General features: G+C 45.0%; 1 protein-coding gene across 1 annotated transcript in view; it reads left to right on the top strand.

Moving 5' to 3' along the window:
* Window positions 1-928: 928 nt before the first annotated feature.
* The window catches only part of SMOC1 (SPARC related modular calcium binding 1), a 164,695-nt gene continuing 147,179 nt past the window's right edge, over window positions 929-18,444 (top strand). Inside the window, exons 1-3 of the mRNA XM_010846817.1 lie at window positions 929-1,392; window positions 4,190-4,248; window positions 11,500-11,693. Of these exons, the coding sequence (XP_010845119.1) occupies window positions 4,221-4,248; window positions 11,500-11,693 (222 nt within the window). The 5' untranslated portion in view covers window positions 929-1,392; window positions 4,190-4,220. The remainder of the gene's footprint in view (window positions 1,393-4,189; window positions 4,249-11,499; window positions 11,694-18,444) is intronic.

Here is an 18,444-nt window from a genome sequence, read left to right as displayed (position 1 = left end):
CACGAGGGAAGTCCACTTTCTGCCTTCTTTTTATTTCCTGTATTTTCTGACCACCCCATTTTCCAGGGAGAGTGCTTGCAGGCAGGGTATTGGCATTATCAGTGAGGACACTGGGTCCCAAATGCAAAGGAGAAAGGACTAAGATACCAATGCCAGTCCATACGTGGGACCTCCGTGTGCTTCAGAATTTGGTGCAAGAGTAGCTCAGAACCCCAAGCACTCAAAACCGTCCCTTCTGATCCTGGGATAGCATCACAGGCAACAGGAAAGGTTCCCTTAGGTGGGAAAGGCAGCTCTCGCTTCGCTCATCAGCATCCCTTCCATACTTTTTCCAGCTGACTAAAAAACTGTGTCCAGGCCATACTTGATGCCTGGTCCCCTGCTAGCTTGTCTGGCTCCAGCCCTGAGCTTGTGGCATCCTGCTGGGTGAGACAGACAAGGATCCAGTGAGAAGACAAGCTCCTTCGGATTGTCCTGGGCAGGACCAAGGAAAGAGCTTCTAGTCTTGGTTCGCAGCCTCCCTGCTTGGAGAGCAGGCAGAGGACCAAGCCGGGGCAATGGTCCCAGGTCTGCCTGGTGAGCTGGTAGAGCCGGATGAAAACTCAGACTATGCCTCCTTTCGGTTCCGCCTCCGATCCCGGATTTCCTTCCAAAATAAGCTTGTTGTGTGATAAATAAATTTGGTAAATTAAAAAAAAAGTGATATCTGGTCACCTTCCCGGCCTTCGCCCTCCCGCGTCTGATGCGGGGGATGGAGCAGGGGCGTGGCCGGGGTGAGCGCGATCCGGGTTGGCCGGGTGGGCTCTTCTTGAACTCCCCGCTCCAGGCTCCGCTCGCCTTCTTGGGGGTTGGGGTGGGGGCGCCCCCCGCCCCGCCCCCGCCCCGCCCCTCGCGGCCGCCTGGGGTTTAATCTCCGCCAGGCCTCCGCACCGCTGGGCCTGCTGGTGTGTGGTCTTTCACACTGAAGTGCCCCTGCAGCTGGAACTAGTGAGGAGGGAAGAGGGGGACCGCGGGCTTAAAACCCTGGCACTTCTCAAAACAAAACGAATGGCCTCCAGCTTTTAATCAGTTTAGGGCTGAGGTTGGGGAATTGCGTTTGGTTGGACATAGAGAGCCCTTTTTTAGGTCTCTGCTGAAATGTCAGAGGATCTTCGACAGCCCTTTGTGCAAGTGGCTGCAGCAGCCTGGGCAGGAGGTGCTGGGGCCGATCCAAGCCGGGCCTGCGGGGAAGAGGCCAGACCCTGGGGCCCAGGGTGGCGCTTCAGCCTTTATCGTGGGGGCCCCTTTTCTGCAGTGGCCGCTGGTACGGTGTTATCCCCTCTCCTGATCTCTGAAGCCAGGACAACCACAGCTTTTGGGACTGTGCCTGGCAGTTGCCTTCAGTTTTGACAGGTGGGCTGCTTCAAAAGTGGGGCTGTTACATTTAAGTTTTAAAAATGAGTTTCTGTGATAAGACTGTTGAGAGTTTGCTATTTATAGGACCTCAGCTGTGAACGAGTATATTTGTAAAGTGAAGAATCCTGTTCCATTCTCTGCTCTCCCACCCGCTGGGCTGTCCAGATTGTTAGATACCAGGATATTCTAGGATCTATAATCATGGTAAGCTGACAGTGCAAAGTAGTGACGGATGAGTGGTACCTCTGGCCTAGGACAGCTAGATTTAACAACTAAAAACACAGGAAGCCCAGTTGAATTTGAATGTCAGGTAAACATGAATACATTTTTAGTATTAGTATGTCCCTTACAATAAAATAAGGTTGTACAGTATTTGGGACGTAACTTATTACAAAAAATTATTTGTTGTTTGATGTTCATTTAACAGGGCAGCCTATAGTTTTCTGGTAACCCTGCTCTGGTCTTCTTATGCATGTAGCCCTGAAAAGCTTTCTCTCTCCTGGTCTTTTCTAAGACCTCTTCCTTTCATCCCGTGGTCCTTTTGGGATTTAGGTCTCCCTATTGTCTTTCTTTGGAGAAGGAAATGGCAACCCACTCCAGTGTTCTTGCCTGGAGAGTCCCAGGGACGGGGGAGCCTGATGGGCTGCCGTCTATGGGGTCGCACAGAGTCGGACACGACTGAAGTGACTTAGCAGGAGCAGCAGCATTGTCTTTTTACCTTTGTGTCTAGTTGCAATTCCCTCATGTCTTAGTCTGGAGTTTTTCTACTCACCTTCTCCTTTTTCAGTCCTACTTGTTGGCTTGGTCAAGATTCAGCCACTGGTTTGAGAACTAAAGCCAATGATGGTGATAGCTGTAATTTAGTAATGCCGTACTATGCACCAGGCGCTGTCAATTGGTTTGCTATGCTATGCTAAGTCACTTCAGTCGTGTCCGACTCTGTGCGACCCCATAGACGGCAGCCCACCAGGCTCCCCTGTCCCTGGGATTCTCCAGGCAAGACCACTGGAGTGGGCTGCCATTTCCTTCTCCAATGCATGAAAGTGAAAAGTGAAAGTGAAGTCGCTCAGTTGTGTCCGACTCTTAGCGACCCCATGGACTGCAGCCTACCAGGCTCCTCTGCCCATGGGATTTTCCAAGCAAGAGTACTGGAGTGGGGTGCCATTGCCTTCTCCTATCAATTGGTTTACCAACATTAATCCATTTAGCCTCACAATAAAACTGAAGGAAGGCATTTGTGTGGGAATATATATATATATGTATATATGTATGTGTGTATATATATACACTTTCCCCTCCAAGGAAGATCCCCTGGAGGAGGGCATGGCAACCCACTCCAGTATTCTTGCTGGGAGAATCGCCAGAGGAGTCTGGCGGGCTGCAGTCCATGGGGTCTCAAAGAGTCGGACACAACTGAATCAACTTAGCACTCATATATCATAAAATTTACCTTTTAAAAGAAATCGAGATATAATTGATCTACAGTATTATAATAGTTTCAGGTGTACAGCATATTGATTTGATATTTGTATGTATTATGAAATGATCACACCGCAAGTCTAATTAACATTTTTCTTGTAATGAGAACTTTTAACTTTCTTAGTAACTTTTGAATATACAGTACATTAACTTATATTATATTAACAATATATAATACACTAATATTAACTATAGTCACCATGCTGTGCATTACATCCTCATAACTTATTAATTTTTTTATATCTGGAGGTTTTTAATCTTTTGACTCCACTTACCCATTTACTCTGGGCTTCCCTGGTAGTTCAGCTGGTGAAGAATCCACCTGCAGTGCAGGAGACTCCAGTTCGATTCCTGGGTTGGGAAGATTCCCTGGAGAAGGGATAGGCTACCTACTCCAATATTCTTGCTCTTCCCTGGTGGCTCAGACAGTAAAGAATCTGCCTGCAGTGTGGGATACCTGGGTTTGACCCCTGGGTTGGGAAGGTGCCCTGGAGGAGGGCATGGCAACCCACTCCATTATTCTTGCCTGGAGAATCCATGGACAGAGGAGCCTGGTGGGCTATAGTCCATGGACACGACTGAGCGACTAAGTACAGCATAGCCCAGCACCCATGTACTCACTCCCAACCCCGCATTCTTGGCAACCACCAGCCTATTCTCTGTATCTATAAGCTTGGCTTTGTTGTTACTGCTTTCTTTTAGATTCTGCATATAAGTGAAATCATATGATATTTGTCTTTTTTCTGCCTGACTTATTTCACTTAGCATAAAGCCCTCAAAGTCCTTCCAGGTTGTCCCCATACATCAAGATTTCATTCTTTTTTTAAAAAAAACATTTATTTATTTATTTTTGACTGCTCTCGGTCTTTGTTGCTGCGCTCGGGCCTCTCGTTGCGGAGGCTTCTCTTGTGGAGCACGGGGCTCCAGGGAGAGCAGGCTTCAGTAGTTGCAGCATGAGAGCTCAGTAGTTATGGCTCATGGGCCCTGGAGCACAGGCTCGTAGTTGTGGTATAAGGGTTTAGTTGCCTTGTGGCATGCGGAGGCTTCCTGGACCAGGAATTGAACCTGTGTCTCTTGCATTGGCAGGCAGATTCTTAACCACTGGACCACCAGGGAAGTCCCAGGATTTCATTCCGTTCTGTGACTGTATTATATTCCTTTATATATAAAATTGACCATTTTGACCATTTTTAGGTATATAGTTCAGTTGCATTTAAGTATATTCACCTTGTGCAGCCATTACCATCACTCATCTCCAAAACTGAAGCTCTGTACTCATTTAACAATAATTCCCCATTTTTTTTCCTTCCTCCAGTCCCTGGCAACAGCGGTTCTATTTTCTGTCCATGAATTTGACCATCCTAGGTACTTCATGTAAGTGGAATCATCTGGTGTGTGTCCTTTTGTGTCCAGCTCATTTCACTTAGCACAATGTCTTCAAGGTTTACCCACGTTGTAGCTTGTGTCAGAATCTCTTACATTTTTAAAGTAGAGTAATCTTCCACTGTATATACATACCACATTTTGTTTTTCCACTCATATGTTGATGGACCTTGGGCTGTTCACATCTTCTGACTACTGTGAACAAAGCTACTCTGAACATAGGTGTACAAATATCTGTTCAAGTCCTTGCTTTCAATTTTTGGGGGAATATGCCCAGAAGTGGAATTGCTGGGTCGTATGGTAATTCCGTGTTTAGCTTTTGAAGGAGCCGGCACCCTGTTTTACACCACTGTGTAAACAGCACACTTACGTCCTTGTGCCTTTCTACCAGCAATGATTTCTCCACATTTTTGTCGATGCTCATTTTCTGTTTTTAATGTATTTTTATTTTTTTACAATAATGGCCATCCTAATGGGTGTGAACAAGGAAGGCACTTTTAATTACAATTTCACAAATGAGGAATCTGAAACTCAGAGAAGTGGAATGACTTCTCTGTGGTTAGCCAGCAAGTCACAGAGATGGAATTTGAACCAAAGTTTGTCTAACTCTCAAATTGGGACTCTTAACTGTTATATTTCCTGCCTCTAATATGTGCCTTCAAATACAAGTTTTTCTGTCTTTGCACAGATGTCTAATTGTGCAAGACATCTGCTAAAGGCACAAAACTGGGGATTAAATATGTCCAAGGAGTTTTTACATGTTCTTAATGAAAATACACCTCTCACATGGGAAAACAGTAATAGCAAATAATTTCTCCTTAATCTACATTTCATCCTAGTTAATTTTCAAATTTTTTCAAGTTGGCTGACCCATAGCCCTTTACCTCAATGTTATCTGACCATTTAAATGGTCTATTTAATGGTGTGAGTGAGCATGGATTTTGACCTTAGGGGGAAGGGTGGAGAAGCCAGAAAATGTAAGTATGGACCCTAACCTTGAGATATTTGTGGTCTACTTGGTCAGAGAGATGTGCCCACTTGAGAGGCATTATGCAGCAGCACAGACACAGGACCACAGGAGGCGGTGGGCTGCTGGGAGGATGAAATTCGGGAGACTGAGGCCGATTGCAGTGACCTTGTGGACAGTCAGGGAGTGTTCCTGGCCGAGGGGCAGGGTGCCTCCATGGCTGGGTGCAAGGCCTGGTGTAATCGCAGGCAGTTCATGATGGAGGAGGCTGTGGCTCTGCAGACCTTTCTGTGGAGGCTCTCCAGCCCCTTTCTGAGTGCCACTTTGTGCAGAGGCCACCACCCCTGATTGCACCATCAGCTTTGGACCCAGGTCCCATGGAGATCACAAGGTCTAAAGGCTGCCTTGTAGGAAAAGCTCCACCTGGCTGTCCAGTTCTGCCAACACAGGCTAGTGGTGAGGAACACAGGCTTTGGGGTCAGATGTGGTCAGGTTGGAAAGCAGCTTTGCTACTGAGGCTGTAGCAGGAAAGTGTCTCAGCCTCTCTGAGTTTCAGTTCCCTCTTCTGAAGTATGGGAATTTTATCAGGGGTAGTAAGGTTGCATGAAGATGAAATAAGATATTTGTAAAGTGCTTGGTATATGGCAAACAATAAATAGAAGCCATTAAAATGCATATATGGGATTCAATGGTAAAGAATCCACCTACCAAGGCAGGGGACATGGGTTTGATCCCTGGTCCAGGAAGGTTCCACACGTTGTGTGACAACTAAGCCCATGTGCCACAACTACTGAGCCCACTCTCTAGAGCCTGTGAACCGCAACTACTGAAGCCCACGAGCCTGAGAGCCCACTCTCTGCGACAGGAGAAGCCGTGGCAATGAGAAGTCCGAGTGCAGCCAAAGAGAGATAATAAGGAAAAAATGCATATACATGTAAAGTGGAAAAACCCATTAGATTGATATTTATTTCTTCTTATGGTTGGACAGTTTTGTCACTCTAGCTACACTGTCACAGTTAACCTCAGTGGAAGGAAGAGGTCAATTGACTTGTGGAAGAAGAGAAAAGATGGTCTAGGTGAGGATGGAGGATGAATTGTCTTCTTTTTTAAAAAGTTTTTCTATTTATGTACTTACTTATTTGGCTTTGCCAGGTCTTAGCTGCGGCATGTGGGATCTTTAGTTGCCGCAGGTGAACTCTTAGTTGAGGCATGTGGGATCTAGTTCCCTGACTAGGGATCAAACCTGGGCCCCCTGCATTGGAAGCATGGGGTCTTAGCCACTGGACCACCAGGCAAGTCCCTGAATTGCCTTCTGATCTTGCTGCTGGTGCAGATGCTCAGATGGGCTGGTGGCTTCTCCCCACCATAGCCACATGGAATCCACGGGCCTCCTCTTAAACCTGAGCTCTGGGGCCCAGCTCTCCATGTGTCCCAATTTTCTTACACAGCCCTCCCAGGATGGAAACATCTCCAGGAAGGTAGTGAATTAGGAACGCCCCAGCCATGCCACTGCTCAGATGTAGAACCAGAGTCCCTCTGCCTCTCCAGTGGCCAGATTCCTCTAAAGGAGCAAAACTGTTTATAGCACAAAAAAGGAGCTTGCTGTACTCTTTTTTCCCCAGGACGCCAAGGCCTACCGACCCCTCATTTACATGACTTCCCTGGTGGTTCAGATGGTGGAGAATCTGCCTGCGATGCAGGAGACGCAGGTTCAGTCCCTGGGTCAGGAAGATCCCCTGGAGAAAGGCATGGCAACCTACTCCAGTAGTCTTGCCTGGAGAATTCCATGGACAGAGGAGCCTGGCAGTCTACAGTCCACGGGATCACAAAGAGTCAGACACGACTGAGCGACTAACACTTTCACTGTAGTCTCACTTTCAAAGGGACTGGAGTGACTTTTCTGGAACAAGGCTCTCTGTTTTAAGATGGGTGTCTGTCCCTGTCTGCACCCCAAGCTAGTGGCAGATTATTAAATACCTTGGTAAATGCTCTGGAAAATAATTCCCCTACATTCTCCTACAATGCATGGTTTTATTTATTACTCCCAGCAACTTTATGAAGAGTTTGTGATCCCTCTTCAGTAGAGACTGCAATTGAATTCAGAGAGGCCTGGATTGGAATCCAAGTCCTCCATCTCCACACTCAGGACGATTCCACTGCCTCAGGCAGTTTCTTAAATGAGATCAGACTGTCCATCTGCCACCCTGGGAATCCATTCCAACGTTTTGTTAAATGGAGAAAGCATTTCTGATGATTTTAGACAGCTCCTTATTCTAATGACCTCTAAAAGCATTCTTTCTCCTAAACTGCAGTCTACCATCATTAACTAGTCTCCTCTCTGTTTGGCTTGCTTGCATCCGCTCACTCTGCTCTGTTGTGAGTGAGGCCTCCAGGTAGAACAAGAAGAGCCCTATGATTGATGTTTGGAGCTGAAGCTGCTTTATCGTGATGTGGCTTCAACTTGTGTCTTGGTTTAGATTCTCCTGACAGCATATTCTTTTTTTTTGTCCTCCCCTCAATGGCAGATTCTAAAACAAGGAATTTCAGTGCACATAGTTTATTTGGAGGTGATCCAAGGAAGCACAGTAAGGGAGTGGGGGAGTACAATAGGGAAAGGAAGAATGCCAGCTAATGATTCATTAATGAGAAAGCAACTGGGGCTTAATCCTGTTGGGGGCCCACTGAGAGATTATGGAACACACCTCAGAATTGTCTTGCTGGGGGGTGAGGAAGTTGGGAAATCTACCCACTAATCCTGGTTCCGAATTGGTTGAGGGTTTCACTTGGTCGGGAGGTAGGGGTATTATTTTCCAGAAGCTTCCAGCTGCTCTCTGCAAAGAATGAGCTAGCACCCATAGCCAGAGGAAGCCTGGGCAGAAATCTGGGGGATGTGGATGGGGCGTGAATAGTGTCTGCTACAGGTCCTGTCGCTGGTGCCACCGCTCCCAGATCTGCTAGGTTACTTGTGTTAATACCATCCAGGCTCCATTGGACCTAATTTTGTTGATTTTTTAAAGCACTTGTATCTTTTTATAAAGCATTTCTTGTAAATAGCTTTCTTATAAAGATATTTTTTGAGGGACTTTCCTGGTGGTCCAATGGTTAAGAATCTGCCTTCCAATGCAGGGGATAGGGCTTTTGATCCCTGGTCAGGGAACTAAGATCCCACATGCCACAGAGCAACGAAGCATGCGTGCTGTAACTACTGAGCCCTTTAGCGCCTCAAGCTGGAGAGCCTGTGTGCCGCAACCTGACATAGGCAAAAATAAACAAATATTTAAAGGTATTTCTCGACTTTCATTCTTTTTAAGGTATCTTCCAAGGCACAAAATAAATTGACTTATTTTTTAAAGATAGAATTTTTAAAAGATGGGCTTCCTTGGTGGCTCAGATGGTAAAACGTCTGCCTGCAATGTGGGAGACCTGGATTCGATTCCTGGGTCGGGAAGATCCCCTGGAGAAGGAAATGGCAATCCACTCCAGCACTCTTGCCTGGAAAATCCCATGGACGGAGGAGCCTGATAGGCTACAGTCCATGGGGTCTCAAAGAGTCGGACACGACTGAGTGACTTCACTTTAAAGATAGAATAAAACTCATTCAATCTCACAATTATGATATGGGTACGTGTGTATTGTTTTGTAAATGTAAGATATGTTATGAGATCTTAATGATCTAATTTTTTCTTATGTCTTGAAACATTGTGTTATTTTGTCATCCTAGGAATTATTTTACCATTCAGTTCAGTTCAGTTCAGTCGCTCAGTTGTGTCTGACTCTTTGCGACCCCATGAATCGCAGCATGCCAGGCCTCGTTGTCCATCACCAACTCCCGGAGTTCACTGAGACTCACGTCCAACAAGTCAGTGATGCCATCCAGCCATCTCATCCTCTGTCGTCCCCTTCTCCTCTTGCCCCCAATCCCTCCCAGCATCAGAGTCTTTTCCAATGAGTCAACTCTTTGCATGAGGTGGCCAAAGTACTGGAATTTCAGCTTTAGCATCATTCCTTCCAAAGAAATCCCAGGGCTGATCTCCTTCAGAATGGACTGGTTGGATCTCCTTGCAGTCCAAGGGACTCTCAAGAGTCTTCTCCAACACCACAGTTCAAAAACATCAATTCTTCGGCGCTCAGCCTTCTTCACAGTTACTCACCAATTATTCCCAACTATGCTGAAAAAGACTAAAAAACAGTATGAAAACTGAAGAGCAACAGAATTATCTAGAAGAATGATGGAATAATGTCATAAACCATCCAAATTTTATCATCCTTCAGGTTTCTTAATTCAGTACCTGAAGTGTAATATCATTTTCCAAGAAGATATAAAAGAAAACTGGGGACACCATCTTTGTGGTCTATGTTTAGCTTTCATTGGATACAGTTGGATATTCTGAATTTTTCATTTTCTACTTATATAGGCAACAAGAAAAAAATGATAGAGGAAGAGGTTTCAAATTATTACATAAGTCAGAAGACAAATGCAAAGAGGGAGTAGCATTCTAGAATATAAACAAATGATGACAGTGAAGTTGGTTATGGAAGAGAAATCTTAGCCTATGAATCTTTAGATGATAATATCCGAGATGTTTTTCCTCAAACTCAACTGAATTTTCTCAAACTCAAAAACCTAGATGGTTTTTCTCAAACTTTTAAGGACAAAAAGGAAATGTGATATTTTCACCCAGTTATTGCTCAACAAGAAAGACTTACTTACCCAATATTTTATGACAAGAGGCTGAACTTTCCTATTTTGCAAAAAAGACATATGGTAATATTCATTAATCTTTTAGATTTTTGTGCACCAAAATTTACTTGGAATGGTTTGTAAACAGACAAATTTTGAAGGCAGATGTGCACGCAAAGAGGAAATAGATGACGTAGAAATGAAAATATTAACTGGATTGAAGATTTTAAATTATGTTTATAAATCTACAGATAGAAATGTTTTGCAATTACAGAGCGAAGAAGATGGCTGTACTCTCTTCAACAAAATTATGAGCCACCAAAGCTTTCAAAAGTTCTGTCTTGATGGTGCAAATGTAAACAGAAGAACCATAAGGATTGATAAACTAGACCAATTAGAGATATATTTGAGTTCTGGAATCAGTATTCCAGATGAATAAGTTCCAGGATCATGACATTTGATCAGTGGATGGTTTCATCAAAGTTTGTTGTCTGTTTCAAGTATGTTACGGTTTGGGGTTTATTTTTAATTTTTATTTTTTGGCTGTCCTTTGCATCACGTGGCATATTATTTCCTAGACCAGGGACTGAACCTGGCCTTTGGCAGTGAAAGGGCACAGTGCTAACCATTGGACCATTGGCGCTCCCCAAATTTGGGTTTATTATATTTATTTTTTATAATCTTTAAAAATTTTTATTTATTTATTTGAGTAGTTTAGTTTTGTCTCCACTGGGTCCTTCGTTGCTGCATGGGCTTTCTCTAGTGCAGCAAGTGGGAGCTACTCTTCATTGGGGTGCATAGGTCTCCATTGCAGTGGCTTCTTTTGCTGTGGAGCACAGGCTCTAGGGTTCATGGGCTTCAGTAGTTGCAGCTTGCGGGCTCTAGAGAGCAGGCTCAGTAGTTGTGGTGTCTGGATTTATTTGGTCCCGTGTGGGAGCTTGTGGGATCTTCCCGAACGAGTGATGTGGGATCTTCCTGGACCAGGGATCGAACCCGTGTCCCCTGCATTGGCAGGTGGATTCTTAACCACTAGACCACCAGGGAAGCCCTGGTGTTCAGTTTCTCAGTCGTCTTTTTGCAACCCTGTGGACTGCAGTACGCCAGGCTTTCCTGTCCTTCACCATCTTCCAGAGCTCGCTCAAACTCATGTCCATTGAGTCGGTGATACCATCCAACCATTTCGTCCTCTGTCATTCCCTTCTCCTCCTGCCTTCAATCTTGCCCAGCATCACGATCTTTTCCAATGCATTGGCTCTTCGCATCAGGTGGCCAAAGTAGTGAAGCTTCAGCTTCAGCATCAGTCCTTCCAATGAATATTCAGGGTTTATTTCCTTTAGGATTGGTTTGATCTTGCTGTCCAAGGGACTCCCAAGTGTCTTCTCCAGCACTACAGTTTGAAGGCATCAGTTCTCCGGCACTCAGCCTTTTTTTTATTGTCCAGCCCTCATATCCATACATGACTACTGGAAAAAACATAGCTTTGACTATACAAATGTTTGTAGGCAAAGTATTGTCTCTGCTTTTTAATATGCTATCTAGGTTTGTCATTGCTTTTCTTCCAAGGAGTAAGTGTCTTTTAATTTTATGGTTGCAGTCACAGTGATTTTGGAGCCCAAGAAAAGGTTATTACCCAAAGACTGTGGCTTCCATCTGGGCTCTTTCACTGATCACTTGCTCTCAGGAGAAGCCAGCTATCTTGTGAAGACCCATGTGGAGAAAAATGGAGGTATCCTGCCAACAACCAATGAAGACGGAGGCCTGCTAACAACCATGGGAGTGAACTTGGAGGTGGGTCCTTCAGCCTTAGATGACTGTAACCCTGGCTGCTAGGTCAACTGCAGTGAGAACCAGCTACATAATTGCTGGGGTCCAGTGTAAAGTGAAAATGGATGGTTCTGTTTTCAAAAATTTTTATAAATTTAAATTCAGCAGTTGCAGAGTCTTAAGCTAAATGTGGGACTTTTCATGACTGCACAGCTTGCGTGTCTATGACACTGGACCTGACTATGACCTCAGAGACCCTGAGCCAGAACCACCCAGCTGAGCCCCTCCTAAGCACCTGACCCATAGAAACTATGAGATAATCTTTGTTGCTTTAAACTGTTCAAACAAAGAGTACATTGTTGCATAGCAATGAATAGCTTATGGAATAAATAGCTTATACACTATTCCTACTTTTGTAAATTGTTTGTAAAATGACTTAAAAATATAAAATGAATCCACCAGACCAGATTGTGAATGATGATAACTATTTTTCCTGGGATACTGAGAGTTAAAAGGATGAGTGATCCAGTTGATTGAAAATTTATTGCTATGTTTCTCCTGCCTCAGTGCCTTTGCACATGCTGTTTGCTATGCCCAGAATGCTCCCCTCCTCCAATCTTTGTACTGATTAAACCAGACATCCTTTAAATCTAAACTTAAACATCATATTTTAAGTGGACTCTCAAGACTGAGTTAGGTGCCCTTTTTAATAACTCCTCAAATACCCTGGAGAATCCCAGGGACGGCAGAGCCTGGTGGGCTGCCGTCTATGGGGTCGCACAGAATCGGACACGACGGAAGCAGCAGCAGCAGCAAATACCCTGTACATCTTTGCAGGTACTCTGGGCACTTGTGACTAGTGAGTTGATTACTGATAATTTGTTGTTTAGTGTCTGTCTTCCCACTAAAGTGTAAGGTCCTTGAGGTCAGTTGCCTTCTTTCTTTGTGCTCGCTGTATGACAGTGCCTAGTGCAGTGCCTGGCACATAGTAGGGATGCAACAAAATTTGATTGGTATGTCTCTGTGCTCATGAATCAGAAACAAACAGTGATGATTTGCAATGGAGTCTTAAACCCCAGTCTCGGTGGTATCCTCTTGACAATGCTTTCTCTGGAGCACCCATGCATGGTGATTATGAGCCTATAGATGGGAAAGGCTCCTTGTCTAAGGGGATCCCACGTGAACAATACAGACCAATAAAGCTGGCAAATGAAAGATAAAGCAGGTAAGTGGGGAGAATTCATACACATGGAAATAGGAGTTAACTTTCAGTGATACACAAAAGAGCATGTGCAAATACAGCATGTGCTCTGACTCCTAGGACTGAGAGATTTAAGACGACGTGAAAACTTTATTTTTTATTTTTAAAACCTTTTTACTTTATATCAATGTAAAGTTGATTCAGTTATACATACACATTTATCTATTCCTTTTTAAATTCTTTTCCCATTTAGGTTGTTATGTAATACTGAGCAGAATTCCCTGTGCTATAAAGTAGGTTTTGTTGGTTATCAATTTTAAATATAGTAGTGTGTATACTTCATTCCCAAACTCCCTAACTATCCCTTCCCTCCACCCCCATCCTTCTCCTCTGGTAACTGTAATAAGTTTGTTCTCTAAGTCTATGAGTCTGTTCTGTTTCGTTAATAAATTCATTTGTATCATTTCTTTTTCAATTCTGCATGTAAGCGATGCCATAAAAAATTTGTCTTTCTCTGACTTATTTCACTATGACAACCTCTAGATCCAGAGGATGCCAAAACTTTTGGTGTGCCTTGGTAAGGTAATCTTTGTTGGTTAAGCCTCAGTTCTTCATCTGAACAATGGGACTAATAATACTGACCTCATATGCTCAGTCTGAGGGTATAAGATCATGTAGAAAAAGTGCTTAGCAAAAAATTCAGCTCTTGATGGACTGGGCTCAAGTTCTGATTCTGCTATTTGTTTCCGGCTGAGTTATGTAACCTCCCCAAGTTTCTACTTCTTCATTAGTAAAACAGGGAAAACGATGGTACCTACCTTGTAGAGTAAATGTGAGAGTATGTATTAAAGTCTTTGTGTTATTGCTCTCTTAGTCATTTTGAATCCAGGTCACAGAAAAGTAACCAGGTGAAAAGAGATTTCCCTGTAGGTGGATGCGGGAGGGAAAGAAACAGAAACAGAAGAGTACAGGCGATTGCCCAGAATATTTTCACAAAGATGGCATTCTTCCCAGTGGTCCTAATTGACTGCTCGTCTCGTCAGGGGGCTTCTTTCTTGCCACTCTGGCACTGTGTGGCTTGAGCCTCATCCAAGTATGTTCTCAGATCCTCCCACTTGAAGGTGCCTAAGAGAGGGAAATACCAGAAGTAAATTTTTGTGGCATCGAGAGTCTGGGTGTCTGGCCCTTAGGCCATTAATGTTTTGAGCATGAGGGAGCTAGATGTGCAGAGCTAGAGGAAAGCCACAGCTAAACATTCTGGACTACATTGCATTGTCCATGGTTCTTTCATTTGGCAACTCAAGATATGATAATGATGATGGCTTCTACTTCTATTTTTGTCCCAGGGTTTTCTCCTTCCTTGGTAACATAAACTCTGATTTTCAACTGGACACGTGTGGCCACCTTAAATTAATAACAATTTTTTTTAGCCTTATTTGTGGCTAAGTGTGGTCAGGTCACTAGGTTTTAACCGATGAGATATGGTGACTGTGACTTCTGGGAGTTATCTTTAAAGAGAGGGGCATGCTCTTCTTTCCCCCTTTTTCCTCCCTGTGGGCTGGAAGACAAATGTGATGCATGGAGATTGAGCAGGCATCTTGGATTATGAGGGAGAAGTTGCTTGTTACAAATAGACAAGCTGACAAATAGACAAATAGAAGAAGCCTGGGTTAGAGAGAGCTACCCTAGACCTTGAAGGGAGTTTGTGTCCAAAAGAGATAATCTAAATTTTTGTCATTCTAAACTATTTTTGTCATGTATATATATTTTTCAGCTTTATTAAGGTATAAATGACAAGTAAAATTGTAAGATATGTAAAGTGTACAATGTAATATACACATTTTATGAAAGGATTCTGCCCATCGAGTTAATTAACACATCCATTACCTCACCTATTTACTTTTGTGTGTGTTATCAGTTGTCATGTATATTTAAAGTGTAAGGACTGACCGTGGTAAGATTACCTTCTGTGGGTCAATCTCACCTGCATAATGGAAATAATAATAACTATCTCAGCCCAATGCTAAGTTTTTCAGCAAGTCTGTCACAAATCTAGAAACAGAGCCCAGGATTCTTGATGTTCCAGGTTTCTGATCTCCGTCGTATATTTGAAAAGAGTCCTGAACCTTAGACACCACTCACCTTTCTCTGTTGGTAGTGGTATCACACGTGAAGCAAGTATAAATCAAGGTGTATTTATATTACAGAAGCACCTTTCTCCAAAGCAGCATTAAAGACCTACCTTTCTGAAACATTCCCTGCCATTAGGTTTTTAGTAGGTCTCTGCTCTCTGAGTCCCCAAAACACACTGCAGTCTTTATTCTTAAATATATTCTCCAGGTCTCTGTCTGCTGTGTCTTAGATTATAACCTTTCAGAGGGCAGGGTATGCATTCAAAGATCCTTTTTATAATGAGCATTGTGTTAGGCATAGAAAGAGATGCATCAAAGTGCTTGTTAAAATGAATAGAAAGAATCTATTCTGAATATGAGACAAGACTCCTGGCCTGTACAGAAACATATATTTGAAATTGGCGTTCCTAGTTGCTAATAAATATTTGAAGCTCTCAGACCTCAACATGGGATATAAAGTATTATTTTTCCTCACTGAAATATCCCCTTGCAAACAGAAGTCCCACAGGACAAGAAGCAAGGCTGAAACTGGACAGACCAGATGCCAGGAGAGCTAGATTTATTTTTGGACCGTAAGCTTGGCCTCCAGGGAAAGAAGGAACTTGTCAATTTCACTTTTGCTTGGATCAGATGATTGAGCCTGGCAGAGAGACGATGTTTGGGACTAGTAGTTCTCTGGAATTTCTAACCTTCTCTGGGCTTGGGAGGAGTCGGGAGAAGAAAATGCATCGTTTGAATGATAGCCATGGTTACAAAAGGCCTCCCATGCCAACCGGAGGGAAAGCAAAATTACTTTGCTGAGCAAAGTAACTGGAAAGCAGTTGCTCATATTTTAAACTAAGCTATATGGTTGAAATCCAGAATAATGTAGACTTTTGGACCAGCGACCACTTGGAAACAAGCTTTCTGGCTAGAGAGCAGCCTGTGGTGTTACGGATGGAAAGGACTATTGCAGTGTCTTTTCCCTCCGCACTTTGTGCTGCCAGATACTGGGGGGCCATCTCAAGCATATTCACTTACTCCAGTAGATTTCTCAATAATTCCAGCAACAGAAAGAACTTGACCAGCTTGATGGGTGCATGTGGTAAGGTGGTAGAGTCAGGACAAACCTACCGCACTGCTGAGCCTGATGGTGACATTCTCATCCTGGGGAGCCCCTGATGGAGGGGCACTTAGGCAGGCACAGGGAAATTGATGTACGTGCTTCATGAGGCATGGGAGAAACGGACAAGTCCAGCTGGGCAAATTCCCAGGATGCCAGATCACAAGGGCTGTTTCCAGGAAAGGCTGACCCTTGCTGTTTCCACGCTTTTCACTGAAACTCAGTGAAGCTCAGAATCGCAGCTCCCTTGCAGGCCACTGAAAAAATTCCCAGGAAGCACACAGGAACTGTCGAACTCTGTGTGAATGGACATCGCAGTTATCAGATGATGGAGGCAGAATTAGACTCTGAAAACCTGTGCTTGAATGTTTGCTGTCGTTTACCAGCCAAACGAGGCCAGGCAAGTCCCAATCGCATGGGATATCTGCTTTACTTACCTGTAAAGCTGGATCTCTCTGTCGACTTCATAGGATCATTCAGAGGGTAAAATGAGATGAGGCATTTGTACTGCCCTCTTCAGGTGCCCGGTTGTGATATTCATAACACAGTCATTCTAAGGAACTTATATATTCCATCTCCTTCAATCCTGACAACTACTCATGAGGTGGGAACTATTTTTATTCCCATTTTACAGAAGGGAAAGCAGCACCTCAGATAAGCAAAGTGACTTGTACAAGGTTATACCACTAGGTGGCAGACCCAGGATTTGAACCCATGCGGACAGGCTCCAGAGAGCATTAACTATTTCCCGCTATTTCCCAGCAGAGGAAGACAGACAATTCTCTTAGAGCAGTTTCTCATTTTTGTTTGAAGAACCATCAGTACTTTATAATTGTTCTAACATCCAGTCAGGGCTTTTTGATCTGATGACACTGGGGAGAGTTGAAGCCTTTTAAGCAGAGAGTGACGATTCAGGTTTGAGTTTTAGAAGGGTGACTGGCTGCTGGGTAGAGGCTAGGTGGCAGGCAAGCCGGGTGGGCAAAACTGAATGCAGGAGTTGGGTGGGGAAGCTTGTTAATGCAACCCAGGAGAGAGGCTGTGAGGGAGCAGAGTTAACCTTTGTCAGGACCTCTTAAGCTCACAGGGAGAGGAGTTAAGCCCTGGCGCTGCTTCCAGCGTGGTTAAAGAACCCCTCGCCTTCAAGTGAGTGGTCCATACAAAAGAAAATAAACACTAAGGGTTGTGTTCCACTTATGAAGGTAAACCATGGTTCTCTTAGGTTGAATGCAGTGGACCTTCTCGCTCCTTTGAAGGGCTGGTGTGATGTGTCTGTGACCATTCCCAAGATGAACTCCTGGGGATTGTCCTGGGCAGAGCCTTCTAACATCCTACCGGCACTCAAGAGAGGTCTCCCTGCCTCCTCTGACCCATCTCTGGGGTCTCTTCATCCACAGATTCCCCCTCCTATCAGTGCTTTTTCCTCTTTCTTTCCCCGGTCAGGAGACCACGTCCCCTCTGACCTCTCCTGCCAGGGCTCCTGGGCCACAGAGAAGCTGCCTGTTGGCCTTCTAGTTCAGGCAGGGAGCCAGGACACCTGGGTTCTAATCCTGTATCCACCACCGGACCATGGGTTGGCATCATCTCATACCCACAGGGGCCCTCCCCAGCAAGGAGATGCCCAGCAGGAGCTTCCTCTCTCTCCCTGACACTGCTCCCGGGCCGCTGCTGTAGAACTTAATGTGTTACTTTGTCTGCAAGCAGCGAATGCGCCCAAGTCCCACTCCTAACGCTGGTGACCTGGCGACTTCCCAGCTGTTCTTGGTGTTGGTGCCGCCGGGAAGCAGATTTGTCAGCCCCTCCTGTGCCCTAGTACCCTCATCTGAGAAAACGGGGCTAGGAGTGTTTTCCCTACCTATTTCATCCGGCTGATGTGACAACTCACTTACTGAAAACTAAACAAGCTTAAGGTGTGATCATTAGCGGGCGGGCATTCTGGTATGTTCAGGCTGCTGGAGCTCTCGGACACTTTTCTGGACCGAAGGGCCAAGATAAAGTTCCTCGTTATGCCGGTCTCTCCTAGATCCCACTCGGCCGAGCCACCGAGTGTCGCTCCTCGGTGGGGACGGTTGCGAGCCGCCCCTCTTTCCTCTCTCCCATTGGCTTTCACCTGCCCGAGGGGCGGCTGCCACGGGCCTCTCGGCCAGTCAGCCAGGGCCGCCGGGCTCCGCCCCGCCCCTCCCGGGGGTTTATAACGGGAATTCCCATGGCCCGGGCTCTGGCATCCAACCTGCTGCCGCCGCGGCCCAGCCGAGCGGAGAGCGCCGCGCGCAGAGCACACGCTAGCGCTCAGCTCCGCTCTCCGGGCGGTTCATGAGCGCGCGCTTCGGCTGCAGCCTCCGC

Source organism: Bison bison, unplaced genomic scaffold, assembly GCF_000754665.1.
Source record: "Bison bison bison isolate TAMUID 2011002044 unplaced genomic scaffold, Bison_UMD1.0 scf7180017864239, whole genome shotgun sequence".
Taxonomy (NCBI): domain Eukaryota; kingdom Metazoa; phylum Chordata; class Mammalia; order Artiodactyla; family Bovidae; genus Bison; species Bison bison.
The sequence above is the reverse complement of the archived record's forward strand: the minus strand, read 5'-3'. Positions and strand labels throughout refer to the sequence as shown.